The sequence below is a fragment of the Canis lupus genome, chromosome 1, assembly GCF_003254725.2.
Source record: "Canis lupus dingo isolate Sandy chromosome 1, ASM325472v2, whole genome shotgun sequence".
Classification (NCBI taxonomy): Eukaryota; Metazoa; Chordata; class Mammalia; order Carnivora; family Canidae; genus Canis; species Canis lupus.
Genome location: NC_064243.1, coordinates 15,085,698 through 15,106,117, shown reverse-complemented (window position 1 = coordinate 15,106,117; position 20,420 = coordinate 15,085,698). Strand labels below are relative to the sequence as shown.

General features: G+C 41.7%; 1 protein-coding gene and 1 long non-coding RNA gene across 6 annotated transcripts in view; one reads left to right on the top strand and one right to left on the bottom strand.

The window, feature by feature from the left end:
- Positions 1-20,420, top strand: part of CDH20 (cadherin 20) — a 214,910-nt gene that overhangs the window by 145,130 nt on the left and 49,360 nt on the right. For all 4 annotated transcript variants that reach the window (XM_049112344.1, XM_025422122.3, XM_025422123.3 and 1 more), the window contains exons 2-5: positions 7,582-7,982; positions 16,436-16,730; positions 17,261-17,380; positions 19,869-20,036. In XM_049112344.1, the coding sequence (XP_048968301.1) occupies positions 7,737-7,982; positions 16,436-16,730; positions 17,261-17,380; positions 19,869-20,036 (829 nt within the window). In that variant the 5' untranslated portion in view covers positions 7,582-7,736. The remainder of the gene's footprint in view (positions 1-7,581; positions 7,983-16,435; positions 16,731-17,260; positions 17,381-19,868; positions 20,037-20,420) is intronic.
- LOC112644047 (uncharacterized) overlaps positions 1-20,420 on the bottom strand; it is a 71,681-nt gene that overhangs the window by 13,807 nt on the left and 37,454 nt on the right. Inside the window, exon 6 of one of the 2 annotated variants that reach the window (XR_003126092.3) lies at positions 3,374-3,699. The exons of the other annotated variant lie outside the window; for it this stretch is intronic. This is a non-coding gene — a long non-coding RNA (uncharacterized LOC112644047). Of the gene's footprint in view, positions 1-3,373; positions 3,700-20,420 lie in introns of those variants that run through there. 2 annotated transcript variants of the gene reach the window in all.

Below are 20,420 nucleotides of genomic sequence, written 5' to 3'. Positions count from 1 at the left end.
AAAACAGAATTTGATGTATAGTATTAGGTCATGATAATCTTTGACAACACTTTAAACCGTTAAACCTTTAAGCCCTTTGAAGAAGATATCTGAGCCTCAACAAGGTTAAGCAAACACCCAGCATCACACATCGAGGGGCAGAGCCAGAAGTCGTCTTAAGCCAAAATGTCCTGAGTCCAAATTCTGCATCATTTTCCAAAAGAGGGGTGCTTTTTTTTGAAAACAGATATTAGAAGTTTTTTCCTTTAACAGAAAAAATAAATAAACATCACTGTGATTTTTGTATTCTTTTGTTTTTGTTTGTTTGATTTTTATTTTGTTTTACCAGGAGTTTTTCTTTTCCTTGGACAGAGTATCCAGTTGTCCTCTATGTATACAATCCTTACACATTAGAAAAATGAAAGCTAAAATACGCATGATTCCAACGTGAGAATGGGTATTGTGTAAAGGGAACATCTGGGAGGTGACAGGTCAAAAGGTCCAGATCAGTTTCACCAAGTTGGCTGTAGGAAGCCACTTGGAGCAGGTCCAGCCCTGGGTCAGGAGCAGGGGGCCTGGATGCAGTGTGTGCTCTGGAAGCAGTCAGAACCGCTCTCAGGGAGAGGATGCAGCTCACATTCTTTATGTCCAAAGCTGCTTTAAAGTTTTGGACTAAAAAAAGAAGGAAAGTTCTTGCCTCTTTAAATATCAGGCATGGAAGGATGAATTTTTTATTCCTAAATCTGAAACTAAATTTATTACCTTGCCTCTAATGAATGCCTGCTCCCAATTCCAGCCATAACCTAAGCACAAACCTTCCTGTCATTGTTTCATTAGCCTCCCAACCCCCGTACCCACGTGCCTGCACATCGATTCAGTTTCCCAGTGATGGAGACTTGTGTCCTCAGGGGTTCAGACTCCTCACCAATCCTTCTTTTACCCCCGGAGTCCTGGTCAAAGTTCTCCTTCCAGGTTCCCCTGGACTCTCCACTGACTCTCCCATTGGCTCTCCGCTACAGTCCAGCAACGTTACTCAACAGTGACTGGACTGGCTCGTTTGCATGCTCAAAAACCTTTCATTGCTCACTATGAACAACTAGATTCAAAATACTTCGGCCTAGCAACATTCACAGCTCCTAGCTACTGTTTTCTGCCTGTCTCTCCTGCCCCATCTCTCACTACTCTATTGAATGGGCCCCGTTCTCCACTCAATTTCAAGTATTTTTCTCCTGACAGGGCTTGCATTTGCTTTCACTTGGAAGGTCCTCCTTTCCATCTTTCAAGGTTTAGTTCATATGCTACCTTAAACTCTTCCTTCCCGACAGAAATTATTGCCCCCTCTCCTGACCTGACCTCGCACTGCTTTTAGGGGTCTGGCAGGCATCATCACCATCAGATCCATGTCATGGTGAGTCACATATGAAACATGCTATAGTTACTCCTGAGGAAGAATACAAGTTCACCTGTTCACTCTCCCCATAGCATCTGTCAAGAGCCCTAATGTCAACACTCAATTTAAGGAGCTGCAAAGAGATGTGCCAATCAGCTCTGATGAGAGCTGGTGGGATCCTAGGAGCCATCCCAACACACCACTATTGGTTTGTCTTTGTGTCAAAGGGGAAAAGTATACCTTTTCCTGGAATTCTTGCAAAGACTTAATAATAAAGGTACAGGACTTAACAAAGGCTGGCATCAAGTGAACACTCCATGCTAGTACTTCCGCCATCACTGCTTGTTATTCCTGCTGCTACAACACTGTCATCACTGCCACTAGTGATGCCATAATGCCTACTCCTATTACTATTTCTACTACCAGCTTTAATGGCAGTATCTCCCACACTACACTGTAAACTCCTTGAGAGAGGAAAAGAGAACTAACATGGATTAAGCACCTACTGTTTTTCAAACACAAGGCCATTGCCCAAATACCATGCTAAGAGCTACATGGATATTTTCCCACTTAATTCTGACAATCACCCTGTGAGACTCTATAATTATCTCTAGTTTGCACATGACAAACAGACTGAAAGAGTGTAAGTCACTGGCTCAAGATTGCACAGATAAGAAGTGGTAGGGCTAAAACTGGAACTCTATTTCATTTGGTTTCACAAACTACTATTGATTAAGCATATCTGGTGCTCAAGTATTTATCAAATTAATACATTAAGTCTTAATTTTAGACAGCAAACTGACTTTTGCCAAAAACTCTTCTTCCTATGGTTTAACCTTTATGGTCCAGGAAAGACTACAGATTTCTCCTATTTCCCTAAAATTCTGTACAAAGACAAAGGTATAAGAAAAGCAATGAGTAGGAATTATTTGCAACTTCAAAGAACTTTAGCCAGATAATTACTTAATTTAAAACACACGCTTTTTAAAAATGAACAAGTGCAAATTTAGTGCAATTATAAATGCCACGTAAGACTAGAAATCAGGGAACATGTGAGATAACTCTGAAAAATCAAAATTGATCATTCTTGTCTAACTGGAGTCAAAGAAATTGCCCATGGACCGAACTGTACTTTCATTAGCTTGATTAAAAGTGAAAGCCAGAGGAAGCATAAAGTAGGTCAAAAACTTCCTGACTCCTTTAGGATTAAAACATGTACTAGATACTAAGTATGCGTGAAAGGATCCGTAAGAATCTATTTGCCATTCTTGGAAGATATGGAAGGAAAGAAAGGGCATCCTCAAATGGAAAAATTAATTACAATAGGAATGAAACCACAGAGGAATTGGGCATGAACTCTAGTGAAAGGATTTCTAAAGTGGAAATGCCTCTATTCGGGACCTGAGCTGGGGAGTTTATAGCCAGAGAGTCAGCGTATATGTAGGATGCACGAGGCAGTTTTTATTATGGGCCTGATCAGGTTTTTCAAAGCCAGCTCCTAATTATATAATTCATACTTTCTCCCATTTTTTTTTTTGTTTTACTCTTCACCCACATGTGGACACACACACACACACACACTCTCTCTCTCTCTCTCCCCTATTAAATCAGATACTGTTCCTAAACTCCATTCAGCCACCCTGCACCTCCCCCTCAGCTATGTCACAGCCCCACACTTCCATATTTGAACTTCTTAAAAGCACTCCCGCGCATCAACTAGTTCCGTTGTGGGAAAGAAAAGGAGAGAAAGAATAAGTGGTGAGAGAAGGAAGATTTCAGAGATAATAATAGCAGAGTGATCATTGTAACAGCTGTAGCCTTAGGCTCAGGGTTTCCAGTTTTTGAGGAACCAGGAGAAGTGGGGGTTCATAGAAATATAAGAAAATCAGAATAAGTGAGAGTGATGACCATCTTTTTGAACAAATCCCCGTGGAAATTAGTATGCTTTGTTTTTCTTCTGCTGCTCAATTAAAAAAAAAAAAAGTTCATACCATAACTCCTCAATTCTAGACACATTAATTTATTAATAGCCTCTCTGAGGAGGGGGGGAAGGAAATATGGCCACATTAAATGTACACACTGACTCTAAACTGTATCCATTTCAGAAATGCTAACTTTGGGGTTGGGGACCATGTCATGAGGCAGGTAAGGTATGGAGCAGGGGAGTGGAAGGGAAAGAACAACCCAAATCCAAGAAATCTAGTATCTGGACAACCTCTTCTGGCTCTGGGGAGGGTCAGTCTCCTCCACAGATTGGCAGCTTTGCATAGGCTGGTACATTGCTTCTGTTCACTTAAGGACCACACAGGAGGAAACAGAGGAAGGCACATCTGTAGTAAATAAAAAAAGACTTCAGGTCAGAGAATGTCTCATCTTTCTCAGACTGCAACACCAGAGTAGACACCCTTTCCAAAACACATCTACGGTGGTGGGTGGACTTGGGTCAGCCAAGGCATTCACACCGAGACGCAGAATGAAAATATCTCCTTTATAGGATTCCGCAGTGGGAATCTTATTGTTTGTGAAGTGTACATATTCAAAGACATCACCATCATATGAATTTTTCACTCCAATTTATACCCACAACCTGCTTTTTGTTCTCTCTGGGTTCTATATTCTATACTGAAGAATTGGGACTCCTAAATAAAATATGTTTGCTCATATTTCTCAAGTGAGACCCTTGATTGAGAGGCAAGATAGCATAGTGACCCTGGGACGCGTTCCAATTTAATGTTGCTGAATGTCCTGGTTCTATAAAGTAAAAGTGATAGCTTAAGAAGTTTAGCTCCCCAAAACCACACCACTGTCTGTATTTACCTCTTAAAGCCAATCAAAAAATTAAAACACCTTCCCTCCAGAGAGGGAGTCAGCAGCAAAGGCAACTGACTTTCTGCTTCTACAGAAATGTCTTTTGAGCTTTACTGAGTAGTACTTCCATTAACCATGAAAAGCTCAAGAAAATGGGAATAATGGAAAAAGAAATCAGAGGGAGACCATAAAAGCCCAGTTCATTTCAAGGAGAAAGTGGTAACCATCCCTTCCCCCTACATTTTAAATATCACAACGAATTTAAGTAATGAAATAAACAATTCACCAAAAGCACACTTTATCTACAACTTTAATTTCTTCCTACTGTGTTCATTACCAGGCTGTTTGCTTTCTTCAGGCAGGATGGGGGAAAAACTTTTAAAAGACTCATTTAACACAGAAGTCAATTTCCACTAATGTATTCTTTGTGTGGCATATGTGGTCTTTCAAAGCAGATCTATACATACAAATACACATACATTAGTCTCTTCCTTGACAAGAACGACAGAAATGAACCCACCTTCAAACATCATCACTACGATTAGCCCGTAGGAAAGACACAAACGAGAACCATATTTTTTATAACGCATCAAAGCTGTTAGTATTTCTGATAGAACTGACTTCCCCGCACTTGCATAAACAGCCCTAATTGTGAAAAGAATAATGTATCTTTTGTATAACCCAGAGTTTACTTTCTGAAAAGTTAGGCAGGGAGGATTTTTTCATGCATTCTGCCCCGAGGAAGCAGGAATAAAGTGCTTCCCCCATCAACTGTAGCTATCAGGTTATTTAACACAGTAAGAGTTTACAGGTGCTGCGGGCTCTGATATTTGCTGTTTGTGAGGGGGGAATGTGAGAGGGGCACCCAGACCACCTGAGCTTTCACAGGATCACCAAGGGCTCCACAGATCCTAAACAGCCAAAAGCCACTCTCGTCTGTGCTTGGCGAAAGGGAAGAACGTGAGGGCTTTGCACTTGTGTGTAGGAGGCCAAAGTGGGCAGGAGAGAGAGATGAAAGCTCAGGCAGCTGCACCACCTACAAAATATTCATCACAAAGATTCCAAAGAACATCTTTTTTTTCCCCCTGGCGCTCTTCAGATCACACTGAGGTAAAGACAGGGGGTTTTAATTGGCAAGAATGCGTGTCTAGTTTGTGAGAGATGAGAGAATATAAGGGACAGTATTTAAAATCCCTCAAAATGGCCTCAAATCTTATTTGAATTGTCCAGAAAATTTAGCCAGTACAAGCAGGAAAGGAGACATCTGCACACCCCCACACCCAAACATGTGGGCACCTAAGCACTCAGAACCCGACAGTGAGATGCTAAAAGTAGCCAGAGAATATATGACATAGTTGAAAAATAATGCTTAGGCAAAAGGCACGCATGTGAAACACAGATGTGGAAGGAAATATATTAAATAAAGTATATATATTGAGTTTTAGCTTTGATAAATGCAATCTGAAAAGAGAATTTTTCTCTATTCTACAGAATTTTCTAACTAGTAGTTCTTCATTAAGTTCACTTCTACAGGAAAAAAAAAAATTGTGGTTATTACAAAATTAAGCTAGGCCAGAATCGAATACTCCAGAGTACTTATCCCAGATGCAGAAATCTGTGAAATGATATATATACATTAGGCCCTTCCAGAATGGTGGTCCAAAGAGTGCCTACGAAACATGGTGTGGGCTCGGCTTTGTCATTTTTACACACAACTCAGCTAACTTCTCCTTGCGTGGCTGGCACCTCAACCATTTACAGTCCATCTTCTAAGTCCCAAGAACAGCATAGCTGTTCTCACCAATCTTTTTAATTAATCCATCTCCCTGGGTTAAGACTCCTTCTTCCAGAACATCTCTTCCTAGACAGGGATCAGAGAAACATGAGCTGGGTTTTTGTCTGGGTATTGGTCCAAAGAGGAAAACCACTAATACTTGGTACCTGATCCTCTGGCACACCATTGTTCTTTATTAACAAACACGTCACCCTAAATAAGGCACACCTAGCTCCCTTTTACTTAACAGTCAATCCACATTTAAGAGCTAGAACTTGAGGTACAGCCTCCCCATTCAGTTACAGAAAATCTTTAGTCTCCCCCAGCTTGTCGTCTTTATCAGTTCTCACTGAAGGGATTTCTCTCACAGAAATGAAATGGCATATTGTGTGAAATGATTATAAGATCTCTTTTTTAATTCTTTTGTTCATTTCAATAGTGGGTATTTGAGAGGACGCTAAAACGAGTTCTGGTGGCGACAGGTAGAAGGTGGTAATTCAGATGCCATCAAAGCATTCACTTTAAACCACTTGTAGAAATGGAGCATTATTTAGTTGCATGGGTCTGAAATCCCCAAACACACATTGATCTGAGACGATGACAGCAGTTCTCTACATTAACAGTGAAAATATTAAGCCCACAGAAGCCATTTTGGTTGTTTTGACAGAGTGGTGGGAGTGCTGTGCCGTTTCATTATGCCTCGCCAAAGTAAAGGAAGAAAAGGTGGATGAGGTCACAGCCCAGGAGTGAGGTCACCAGCTAATCTGCCTTCATAGCAACAAAAGAAGTTTGACTGATGAAAAGGTGTCCCAGGGTAGAAGTCAACATCCCTTTGTCTAAATGAGTCTTTCAGATCAGGAAAAAAAACGTGTTGGCTAGCCTCTCTTCACATGCCCCCAGTAGCATGTGACTAACAGCACTTTAAAAGTCTGTTGTGAGTGATACAATGATTAACTGACCATTCAAATGCTAGAAAGGTCACATTAGCAGCCCCTCTCAGAGCTTCAGAGCCAAAGCAGTAGAGTGTGAAACTCAAATTCTACCAGGAGCTCAGAGAATGATTAAAGTCCGAAGTGATCTGTGGCTGCTTATAAATGAAGTCCGAGCTTTCTAATATTATCAATAACACAGGGTAGACACAAGATAATTGTAGGTGGCAAAAAAGATAGTTAGATTTGCTTTTGGCTTTTTTAATGAGCCAAGAAAAGCGGTTGGGCTAATGAAAATATTAGTTATTCGCTATAAATTTTGGAAATGAAGGCTGTTTTTAAGAGTTTAGGAGGCTGTCTGACCATAAATATTTCAAAGAGCACACTATTAATTCAAGCCAATCAATAATACAGCATAAACCCTCCAGCTATGTTATCAATGAGAAGAAATTTATTCACCAGTTTTATTCCCGCTGAAATCCATATCCAAAGGTTTGGGATTGATTACAGCAAGATAAGTTGTCTTCTTTTTATTAAAATATTATTTGTTACTCAAACATTTCTAAAGCAATAACATGTTATGACTCTTTAATTCGCTGAGTAGAGAACTGGATATTTACTGACATTTCTTGAAAACTTGCTATATAAGCCCACAGGAGAGAATCTGACATCATCACAGTGTGTTCTCCTTAACTTGACAGGAAGTCAACTTCAAGCAGATTGACTTGAATCGAGATCTCATTTGAGAAGCGTTAAGTGTCCGGTAAACCGCATTAGTATTTTTTTACTTGGAAAACACTCAAGTTTCAGTGGCTTTATCATCTTGTACTTTACTTTCTGAAAACCTGGCAATCCCATGTGGACTCCTGGTAGAATGAGCAATGCAAAGAGCTGGCTGGGACTTGGCATGTCCTTGTACTTCTGGGGACTGATGGACCTTACGACCACTGTTCTCTCGGGCACACCAACACCACCAGGCAAATTAGAAGCGCTCCTGCCAGACAAGCCACAGTCACACTTGCGGATAAAGAGGAGCTGGGTTTGGAACCAGTTTTTTGTTCTGGAAGAGTACACTGGAACTGACCCTTTGTATGTCGGCAAGGTAAGAATGGCCACATAGACACATTATCAGAATATCGAATATTGAAAGGGAAAACGACATGAACTGAATATAAGAGGTCACCTAGCCTGCATTTGAGTCCTGAGAGCAATTTTAACTAGCGGTATGTTACTTGACAGCTAGTTGAAATCTAATTTTGGCTTTGTCAGATACCAGTCAGAAACGGAAAGATTTCTCTCCTTGTTCAAATCTCTGTTCTAAGTGAGAGAAAACAAGGAATTGGATTTTGGAGGAAAAGCCTGGGACCTTTCAACAGCCAAGAGAGTCCCAAAAGAGGCAGTGGCAGCAGCTTGGAAAATAACAGGATGGGGAAGAAAGAAACTGGGAAATGCAAAGGGGGAAGTAGAGGGTTTTTCCTTTTGTTTTGTTTTTTTTTTTAAAACATTTCCACAGGTATTGCCTGGGGCCTAAATTTAATGGGAAAAAATGATATATATACATATATAATTCTTCATTTCAGAAGATCCTAGCATGTGCTTTAGAATAGTTGGAGACAATCAATGAATATATTTATAAACTTTACACTCGAATTCCCTTGATTTATCTATCATCATTTCATTTTTAATCCAGGCTTTCTCCTGTGTTTACTTTATTTGGATGTTAATCAGAGACCATTTTGTGAAAGCAACCAAGTGAGAGAAAATGGGAAACAAGGATCTAATTAGAAAATAAATAATTCATTCAAATAATAACTTAAACACTTGTTTAGCACAGCTAAGAATGTGGGTTTCAGAGTCAAACATATGTGGGTTCAAAACCTGGCTTTGCCAAGCGCTTCTAGAATGACTGGATAGGACATGAAGCCCCGTTAGCCTGTTTCCTCAGACATCAAACCAGATTAACAAGAGAACAACTTCTCAAGAGTTACCTGCAAAAGCTCCTTCCTCAACTCCTACCCACTTCTGAATCAGACCTGACTTTTGCCCACTGCATTAAAGCCATGTTTTTTCAGTGCTGCCAAGAGCCTCCCAACTACCAAATCTAATGGTTCATTTTATGGAACCTCTCAACACAGCCTCAGACACTGCTGACCAGTCCCTCCTTCCTGACTCACTTTCCTCTCTGCCTCATGACCTTCACAATCCTGTTTTTCCCTCCTTCCTTCTCAGCCTCTTTTGCTGGTCCTCTCCCTCCACACGACCCCATCTGTTAGTGGTCCGGTTTGTCAACTTTGCCCCAGGCCTCTTCTCTACCCACATTCATTCTCTCTGGATGGATTTGCCATCCTCATAGTTTTAAACGCCACCTCTAAATCCATGAATCCAAAGCCTCCATCTCTGGCTCAGGTCATTTGTCTGGGCTCCAGACTCAGAAACCCTATTGCATATGGGTTGACCGCTCCACACTTATGACCCAAAGCCCTCCCAAATATAGCATATCCAGTAAGGAATTCTTGGTTTTCCTCCCAAACTGAGTCTGCCCCCATCTTCCCTATGTTACTAGCATAGCCACCACACAGTTTCTAAAACCAGAGACAAGGTGGTCATTCTTCCCTTTCTTGGCCGCTCCCCCAAATTCTCTCCACCAGCAAATTGTTAGTCCTTTGCAAAATACATCCCAAATCCTTCATTTCTCCACCTCTACTTCCACTGTTATCTCTCACCTGGGCAAACACCTGGACCAATTTTTGTACTTCTACCCACACTTTCTTCCAATCCATTCTCCACACATGAGAGTCAGACCATGTCACTCTGCTTATACCCTACAATGTCCTCCCACTGTACTTGGGTCACCCAGACTCCTCCTCACACAGCTCCCAAGGCTTCCTCGCTGACCTAGCCTGCCTCCTGGCCTCCCACCACATCGCAACCCACCCTTTCTTTCCCTTGCTCTCTCGTGTTTCAGGGACATAGCCTCCTGGCAATTTCCCACAACAATTTCCCACATCAGACCAAGCTTTGCCTGATTATTCCCCCATAATAAAATATTCTTCCTCTGGCTTCTCTCATGGTTGGCTTCTCCCGACTCTTCAGGGCTCACTTTGAATCTAGGTCTTCCTTGACCATTCCCTAAAATAGGCTTCTCTGTTAGACTCTCTCATGACCATTATTTTTTTCAGAGCTCTAATCACAACCTACAATATCTAATTCATTTATTTACATGAGTCTTGTCTGAAGCCTTGGCCTAGACTATAAGCTCAGTGAGGGCATGGACAGAGCTCCCATTTTATCCCCAAGGCCTAACCCAGCACCTGTCACATAGAAGATGCTCAAAAAAGATATTTAATAAGTGGATGCCTCATGGCATAGTAAGGATTAAATAAGGTAATACATGCAAAGTGTTTAGCCCAGTACTTGGTCCAGAGTAAGATTTTAATAATCATTACTCTGTAATAGTGGTAGTGATGGTGGTAGTGATAGTAGTGGTAATAGTGGTAGATAGGGATTGTTGTTTGGGAAATCAGCAGCTCAGTACTATTTAGTTATTATCATAACATAATGCGGCTGCAAATCTCTTAGCCTCAAAATCTGTGACTTCTCTTTGACTTCCTCCTTTCCTTTTCTCCTTCCCTCACGCACAACCAGTCACCACAACCTGTCAATATCCCCTTGCCAGTTTCACTCAGATTCACCTTATCCTCTCCAGGCTCTGTCATTACTGTGGTCCCTCTGTTCTTCATGATTAGATTAACTGAGCAGCCACTGCTCATCTCCCTGTAGAGAATCTTCCCAGTCCTCCCCCAGGACTCAACACTTTCATCTCCTTGAAGCACCCTTTCCATCATGTCACTCCTCTGATTAAGAAAGCATTGTAGCTCCAATGCTTATCAGAGCTCTTAGCATATAGTTCAAGGGCTTGCAGAAAATGAGTCCTCCTCTCTTATCCAGCCCTCCGCCTACAGATTTCTCAAATCTAATTCTGATCCCAACCTTACTGGTCCTGACACACATACCATGTTTGTCCCTACCACAGACATGTACCCATGCTACTGCCCTGTCCAGGACACACCATCACTGCCTCTCTGTTCAATCACATTCCAATTTCCCAGGGCCTCAGCTCAAAAGCCACTTCCATCATGAAACACATCTTCTATCTGTTCAAAGTTCAAAAGACTTGTAGCTACTCATCATTTGTAAAATATTTCTTCCAACTAGACATACATGGCTACTACTAAAATAAGTTTCACAAAATACATTTGAATTCAGTAACTGCTTTGCAGGCTTGTACAATCTAGAGCCCTCTTCCCCTCTCCTAAGGATAGAAGTTGAGATGCCATCCTTAGCCTTCCCTACACCTCCCCAACACTGAGTACCAGCATAGGGTTGGATATACGACACTGCAGAAAGGCGAAGGTATCTAACATTTTACTGGGCTACTACTATAGGACTATGTGTCAGTCACAGTCATACAGAACAGATCGTAGAATCATCACAACAGTCATGTGAGGTAAGTGTGATTCACCACTTGTAGATAATTAGCCTATGGGATACAGCTCACAGAAGTTAAGCTTATTGGGATCCCTGGGTGGCGCAGCGGTTTGGCGCCTGCCTTTGGCCCAGGGTGTGATCCTGGAGACCCGAGATCGAATCCCACGTCGGGCTCCCGGCATGGAGCCTGCTTCTCCCTCTGCCTGTGTCTCTGCCTCTCTCTCTCTCTCTGTGTGACTATCATAAATAAATAAAAATTTATAAAAAAATAAAAAAAAAGCTTATTGCCCAAAGTTACAAAGAAAGTAAGAGGAAATCTGACTCTGTAGCCATGGGCTTTCCTTTTCATTGCCCTGAGACTTAGTCCCAAGTACACGGAAGAGTCAATGGTATTAGGGCAACAGGAATCCAAACAAGCCTGACTGCTTCCCAATGCTGGGAATACACTCGTGATTAGTGCCCACCCTTTCCTAATCACCCCAACCCAGGACAGAGAACACCTCTTGCATCTCTACAGTCATCTTGTTCAGCCAACACTGTGCAGCCAGTGAAGTTGGGTGTTACTCCACATCATATATTCACTGACCCAGGCACTTTCCCTCCTTACTTTGTTTTGAAAGAGAATTCATCCACCTTTCATTCCCTCTCCCAGGGGCATTTAGCTTTTCACCTTGAGCTCTGGAGAATGTCTGTTTAGAGAGCCTGCCTATGTATTTGCTTATTTCAGAAGGAGTATGGCAACAATTATCAGATGTAATTGGTATGGCCTTATAAAATCCACACTGGGCTTTCCAGGGACAAAGCCATGTCGAGTTAAAGCTAGATTATACTGACATATGCGAAGAGTGGGATGCAGAGAGCTTGTGCTTTGGGCACGAAGCTGTGGTTCCAAGGCATGCTGAGGTTAACAGCTACATGGAACAGCTACATGGAAGCTTCCTAACCACAAAGTCTAAGCACTACCGCACTCTGGAATCATATAGCACATTATGAAAGATGGCAAAAAAAAAAAAAAAAAAAGTGAAAATCACTCTTGTTTTTAAAATCCTAAATCATTAAGATTTTTCATAATTTACCTGGACTTCCCATCATTCACTACTCCTCTGGCTGAAGATCTTATTAACTAAAGCATTAGTAGGGTAAGTAGGATATCCACCTGTCTTACTAGATTTTGGGGGAAACAACATTTTCCCAAGATGGACATAACCATGTGCTGCCAACTCCATTCCAGAAGCTCCTTACCTTCTTCTGAAGAGCTGATAGTCAGCGTTAGTTGAATTAAACATAGATATAAAACACATTTTTATTACACTGCCAATTTGCTTGGTGACTTAGGGAAACCTACCATTGTGTCCTGTTTGCAACTGTTGTAACTAAATGTGTGTTCTGGGCTGGCAAACCCTAATATTAGATGCACACTACCATCAACGAGTAACTTACTGGTTACTAAGCTCGTGTCTCTCAGCCCTATGTTCACCTTCCCGCACTCCCCGTAGTGATGTCAGTCACTGGGACTCTGCAGTCCATGGTGTCTTCTTTTCCAAACAGCTCCCCACCGGGTTCTGATAGCAGAATGTACTAGAGGGAGAATCAGAGGCAGGAAGAGGGAGAAGGGACTTTGTCCCTTTTCCCAAGCCCGCAGGGGTTCCAGTTTCTGGATCCTCCCTATGCTCAGAGCACCAGCCTCATCACACCCCCTCATAAAGATGAACACAACTAGATGACAGCCCCTTCTCAGCAGCCTAGATCTGAAGTCTGAGAGATGTAGGTGCTGGGGGAACCTCTCCCAACTCCTTAAGCTCCAGCCCCAGGTGACACGACTCCCTCCTCAACGGCCTCAGGCCCAGCCTCCTCCAAACACCCAGATTCCAGGAGCCCCAACTGTTGCCTTCTGCCCCAGCCAGAGAGATACTAGCTATTTCCTGGAGTTTCTAACACTCCAAAATTTCAGTGTTCCTTTTTTCGCCTTTTTAATTCTCCATATTAAATTCGCTCTGCTGAAATAACTGGTTTAGGTTTTGTTCCCTGACTGGATCCTGAAATGATACAATTCTATTCCTCAGAAAACAGTTCTGCATAAAGCAGATTCCGGTCATGTCCATAGCTGGTTCCCATTTGTTTCTGGTCGTAAGAAGCCCATCATGCTTCTCTGGGGATGTCCTCTCGCCCCCTCCTCCTTCCCTTCTCTCCTTCTTACACCCACACTCACAAATACACACACAAAAGCTATCTGCAAGATGCTTGCTAGCTTTTTTAAAACAAAGGGAACATTTGACAAAAAGCTTTAACCCTATTCCTATACCTGTCACTCATTCCATACAATTTTATTGAGCATTTGCTACATGTGAAAACCCACACGAACATGAAAGCCACAAGGTTCCTGCCTTCAAGGAACTTACTATCCAGAAAGTTCCTCAAATTCTTCTCCCAATACAGACAAAAACAAAGACAAGAGATCTGATCAGCCCAGGCTCTACTGACTTCGGCAGCCAGATGGCTCCTGAGGAACCATAACCTCTATAGCAGCAGCGATTTTATTAGCCTTCTAACTTACGCACTCTCCAAGTCTGGCCTATGATGACAGCAAGTACATTTCGTTTTTTTAAGGACCACAGGCCAAAATCTTTTAGATAATAAATAGAATACCTCAAAACAGTCCTGAGGGGATCCCTGGGTGGCTCAGTGGTTTGGCATCTGCCTTTGGCCCAGGGCGCGATCCTGGAGTCCCGGGATCGAGTCCTGCGTCGGGCTCCCGGCATGGAGCCTGCTTCTCCCTCCTCCTGTGTCTCTGCCTCTCTCTCTCTCTCTCTCTATCATAAACAAATAAATAAATCTTAAAAAAAAAAAAAGGTCCTGAGTACTTTCTTCACGTCAGCTTCTATTCTTTTTCTTCCCCCTAAATAATTTACCATGCCCTAAATGAACCTATTTCATTCTAAGTAAAAGTTCTATGCCATGTGCCTTAGGATTACATGTGTTACACGGATAAATACACAGCAATTTTTTTTAACTAAAAAAAAAATCCTGGAGCCCCAGGGCAGCTCGGGCAGTTGAGCATCTGACACGTTTTCGGCTCAGGTCGTGATCTCATGGGTCATGAGATCGAGTCCTGCCAGCTCCAAGTTCAGTGAGGTGTCAGCTTGAGATCCTCTCCCTCTGTCTTCCCTCCCCTGCTCCTTCCCCTGCACACACTCTCTCTCAAATAAATACATAAATCTTTCTTCAAAAAATCCTGAGCTGCTTCTCCTCCTCCTCCCAGTTCCATTCCTTTGTCTGGAAACACAGCTCCAAATGGAATGGATTTTCCTTTCTTTGTGACCAGGTCTCAATAAAATGGCTTTCTATTCTACACAATAAAAGCTGGGCACCTCTGGGTTTTTTTAACTGCATAAATAGAAGATTTAGATTACAAAAAAATAATACTACTATATACAGAATGAGGAAATGTGAGAATTTCATATTCTAAATAGAATTCTTTAGGTAGAAAAAAAAATCCACAGCTATTTTTTCGGTCAGTTTTAATTCTCTTATTTCTCCTCTCTAGATAAGACACAGCTGAATTCCTCTAGGCAGCAAAATCGCTACCTGCGTGATTTGGCCATGAGTCAATGTGAGATCAACTCAAAGCCAGCCACAACCTCCAAAACCCATCCTTGTCTGAGGATGTTGTGAATACATTTTCAGGTGTCCTCTCGGAGTCTGTGCCATTTAATCCTCAGAGTAACACTGTCCTAGCAATGCTTCAGGCAGTCTTCTGCAGCTTTCACCGTTACACCAGGCATAATAAAAAACCCAACAGGTTGTTTGTACCATCTCTGCTACACTCCTGAAGGCTTGAAGGGAGCAGAGAAGAGATGGGCATGTTAATACCCCTTTCTTTATGCATATCATCATCATTATTATCATCATCATAATCGGCCCCATTTATACTGTTCCTATTATGGGAGAGACGCTGTGCTAGGTGCTTTACATACATTAATTTCTAATGATCCCAACAACCCTTCAAAGTAAGTATTAATGGTGTTCTCCACATTTATAAGATCAGAAATTTGAGAGTAATAAACATTCAATACTTTGTCAAAGGCCCTCAATTTATAACTGACATTGCGTTTTAGGCCAGATACATCTGTCCCAGTAGCCTAAGCCTAACACTGGTTACCTGTTCTATAAATGAAACTCTGAACTATGCGAAGCGCTAAAACCCACTTTAGAGAGAAACTGTTACTTATTTGATGAAAAAAAATTTCAGGATTCTTGCCATAGAACATTATCTGTAATTAGAGATGCAGAAATGCATTTCTAGGCCTTAAATGGAAATAGTGCCCTGGACTCCTTTTGAGAGTACAACATTCATTACAAAGTAATTTGGAAGAAAATATAGTTGGATGGGCAGATAAAAGCATGTCCCTAACTCAACTATCCACATATATATTTGAGTGATTTCAATTACAAGCCTAGGAACTGGTCCCACCAAAGAGAGATACACTGATGCAAATACCAACAACCAGCCGTTAAATGCATTCTGACACCCGAAACATAGGCACTCATACACAGCCCTACTGAAGGAAATTACTGAATAGGGACCACAGAATCAGAGTTGCAGGAGTCCTTGGAGGTCATTTAACACCCAGTACAGTGGCCATAACCTATTTATTAAGTAGTTCATTAGTTTTTCTCAAATACTTATTTTAAAATGTTAAAGTTTGTCCATATTTTTAAAATGGAAATGCTAGGCTCCTCATTAGACCTGCTCCTATTTCTCAATTGCAGAACTCCCGTTTTTTATAATTTACAGGGAAAGGAACCTAAAAATATAGTAGTAAGTGCAGGATACTGAATGTGATGTGGAATAACTTTACTTATTCATCAATCTATATTTGGTCTTTGATGCAATCCTGTTCAATGTATGTTAGTTCTTTGTAGAACAACATTTTAAACATTTGAGTGAAAAACAATTCTTCCTGTTTGAAAGAAGGTCATGAGTTTGGACCAAACTGAAAATCAATCTATTTCCAACACCTGTTCATATCCATAATGAGATTTCAGGGTTTGTTTTTTTTCCCCCAGCTTCATTCAGACATGGACAGGGGAGATGGATCCATCAAATACATCCTCTCAGGAGAAGGTGCAGGTGTCGTGTTTACCATCGACGACACCACTGGAGACATCCATGCCATTCAGAGGCTTGATCGAGAGGAAAGGGCACAGTACACTTTAAGGGCTCAAGCCCTAGACAGGCGGACAGGCAGACCGATGGAGCCGGAGTCAGAGTTCATCATCAAAATCCAAGACATCAATGACAATGAGCCCAAGTTCCTGGATGGACCTTATGTTGCCACTGTGCCAGAAATGTCACCAGTGGGTAAGGAGGAGAGTCACTGATTCTCACACACAGCAGTTCTACAGAAGACACTCCCCTCTTATATATAAAGAAAGAATGTGCAGAACCGCTCACAAATTTTAAAACTGCACCAAAAATGACAACCAAGTCCTTAGGCAGGAAACTTCTTAGACACTGAAATCAGATATACTAAAAAATAATAGTCATAATAAGCCTAGCATTGTTATTCAGCTCTGATTCTTAGAAGACAGAGGATAACAGATAGATAAATGTCTGACACATAAGGGAGAAGCATTCTGGTATTATCAAAAAGAGCAATGAAGAACCCAAAGGCTGTGTTGTTCTTACTGGTAACTAAGAATTTAAAACACAAATAACTCCTATCTCACTACAGAGGCACAAGTTAGGAGCTATGGAAGCCTGACCTCAAAAAGGGTTCTCCCAAGGAAGCAAAAACAACAATTGGAAATGTTTTAAGATTGCCTATTCAGGATTGCTTCCAGCCTTTAGCAGTTCAACTTGAACAGGTTTCCACCATCTCTCTTCCTCAGGGACCTCAGTTATCCAGGTGACAGCCACAGATGCTGATGATCCAACCTACGGCAACAGCGCCCGGGTAGTGTACAGCATTCTCCAGGGCCAGCCGTATTTCTCTGTGGACTCCAAAACAGGTATTTTATGTATGCCGTCAGAGATGGTTGCTTTATTCCCTACTAATTCATAACTGCTACTTATGACAAACCCAACTATCCTTTTCAAGGACTCTCTAGGGACTGTATTAGTTCAAGAAGATTGTTACAAGCTTTAGGATTAAGACGGCAAACTAGCACTGCCCTGGTGGGTAAGAGCAGCACTATGTAGAGACAGTGTATGGAGTCTGGAGAGGCCAAAAGGCCTGCCTATACAAAGGTGCATCCTCACGATCCTTCAATCACTTCTACAGTTGAATTTATTCCCAGGGACTGTCTTTTATCACTCCAAGAAGACCTGAGAGGATTGACATGTTAACCTAGACTCCCTAGAGGACTAGGATCATTGATTTTGAAACTATGAAGAACCTTAGGGGAATCATTCAGTCCATTACCGGTCACTTAACAGATAAGGAAATTGGGAATTGCAACCTAACAAAGTGCTTCTATTTGTAGATATGTTCCTGACTTCTGGTCTGATGTTCTTCCCACTGAACCACCCTATACTAAGTAGAGAACACAGTCAGAATAAAGGGATGCCGGGACACAAATATTTTGCTGAAGAGGGAAAGAGTGTAGGGCATGCGATGTGGCCCCCCAAAAGGCAGGTTCTGAGTGGGAAGCTCTCACAGAGAGGACAGTATAAAGAACTGGACGGGCAAGGAGGAATGTGGCAAACAGGACAAACTGACAGAAGTTTGGTTTTCTCTTTTTGTTTTGTTTCTTTCCAGTTTTACCTGAGAGCTTTGACTTCAGAATTTATGTTTTATCATTACTATCCTGCACTTGTGCCAATCTTCTTTCCTTTTAAAATACTTTGATATACATTACCATATTGGAGCCTCCCATTATTCTTATGTACCTGTGAAATACATGGGAGTTACTGTTATTCCCATTTTACATACAGGAAAATTGAAGACCTAAAATGGGGTTAACACTCAAAGTCACCTCTCCATCTAAAAGAGAAAAGATACATTTCTATTAGCAACCTGATAGAATTTTTTTTTCCCAAAAGTCCTAAGGGAACCAGCCATTCAGAAGACCTAAAATGGGGTTAAAACTCAAAGTCACCTCTCCATCTAAAAGAGAAAAAATACATTTCTATTAGCAACCTGATAGAATTTTTTTCTCCCAAAAGTCCTAAGGGAACCAGCCATTCAGAAAATTATGTCATAAAAGCGGGAAAGTAAGGGAGTGTAAATTAGCAAGAGGCAAGAAAAAAGGTTGCAGTGAGGGACTTCTAGAAAACAGTAACTTTAACAATTCTACACAAGGGGGGTGGGGGGTGGGGAGATGCCCACAGGAAAGAAAAACACAGACAGGAAGAGGGTAATGTGTCCTTTATATCCTAAGAGGAACCTTACATTATTTTGATAGCTCCCAGGGGGCATCTTTAGTGTTAAGGTCAAAAATACATGAAAAGGTAGTTATTTCTGTGCCTCTAGGGCATTTTAAAAAGGAAAATGCTGCATATTTCACTTTAGAATGTTGTTACTATAATGCACTATATACACCATAAGAGTAAACTGGAGACAGGTTTGTGGTTCTCAATCTCTTCTCTTTGCATGCAAAAGGTCTATTTAGCCAAGGGTCATGCTATAAACTTGAAATAAACAAGCCTTTAATCTTTGCCTGGAGTGCAGAGAAGTCAACTTTCCACGTAGCTGGGCTAAACGGGAGATAAAACATTACAGAAGATCCTTGGCAGGATCAAAACAACACATTTCACTAGATTTTGATTTAGACCCCTCTTCTTGAATGCAACCATATCATCACACTACTGATTCTGCTACTTACTGTCTGGGGGAGTTCCTCCCTTATGCATGTCAAAAATGAACAACTCAACAGAGCAGCTTTCATGTCCCAGCTCATGGAAATCAGTGAAGCACAGAAGTAAGCAGCATATAACAAAACGGAATGAATATATAACAAAAGGAAAATCAAATCAGAATTCTAATCCTGCTTACAGGTACCGGGGAGGCAGGAAAAAAGCAAGACTAGAAGTGAGCTGCCTAAAGAAAAGTCATGCACACCACAAGGGCTCTAGGGTCTGAAGAGCGAGCGAGCTGAAAGAGAATTATCTAATATCACAGATTTGCAGACCAATAGGCTTTGTTTTCAGGATCTGGAGGCCCAGTTTTCTTTGGTACAACAGAGACCCTTGAATTCGGCCCGGACTCCAAGTCCCTAACTCTGTTTGAGAACCACTGCCGCCACCTCCTGTTCTCTGGCAGTAATGTTGCCAAAGAAAATGGGCCCCCAGCTCCTCCTGCTGGAATAGTGTTTACTCACAATTTGTTTAAGCGCAGCGCTGTTTTGAAGCTAGAATTCTGACCTCGAGTTTGGTAAAATACAGATGATTTGCATCTCGACTCTAGCTATTTACAAATGCACAAGGGAGAAACCTAGAAGCCAATCCTAAACACTGGATTTGTGGTTTTGTTTTTAAAAAGTCTTTTCTATCCTGCAGGTGTCATTAGGACAGCACTCATGAACATGGACAGAGAAGCCAAAGAATACTATGAAGTGATTATCCAAGCTAAGGACATGGGAGGGCAGCTTGGAGGATTAGCTGGGACCACCACAGTCAACATCACCCTCTCGGATGTCAATGACAACCCACCCCGCTTTCCCCAGAGTGAGTACCCAACCAGCGAACAGATCTAAGGCCAGACAGATGTACCTATTACCAAAGTGGAAGAAAAAGACCAGCCTGAGTTACTTACTCTCTAAGTTCAACTATCCATGGGTCTCCTTCCTATATTTATCACGTAATTCTCACATAACCACTTCTCTTCTGGGTCCCAACATCCCAAAGCACTGGACCAGTGTTTCTCACTTGTTTTCATTATCGCCTCTCTCTGGAGCTCTTTCAGACTTCTTTTTTTCTTGATTGACATACCCGGCACACCACCGCATAAAACTAAATTCTAAGGAGTAAGATTTTATTAGGTAGGGCTTAACTTTAGAGAGCCACAAACTACCGTAGCATCTAAGCTTTTTGTTCCTATCTCCCCTGCCC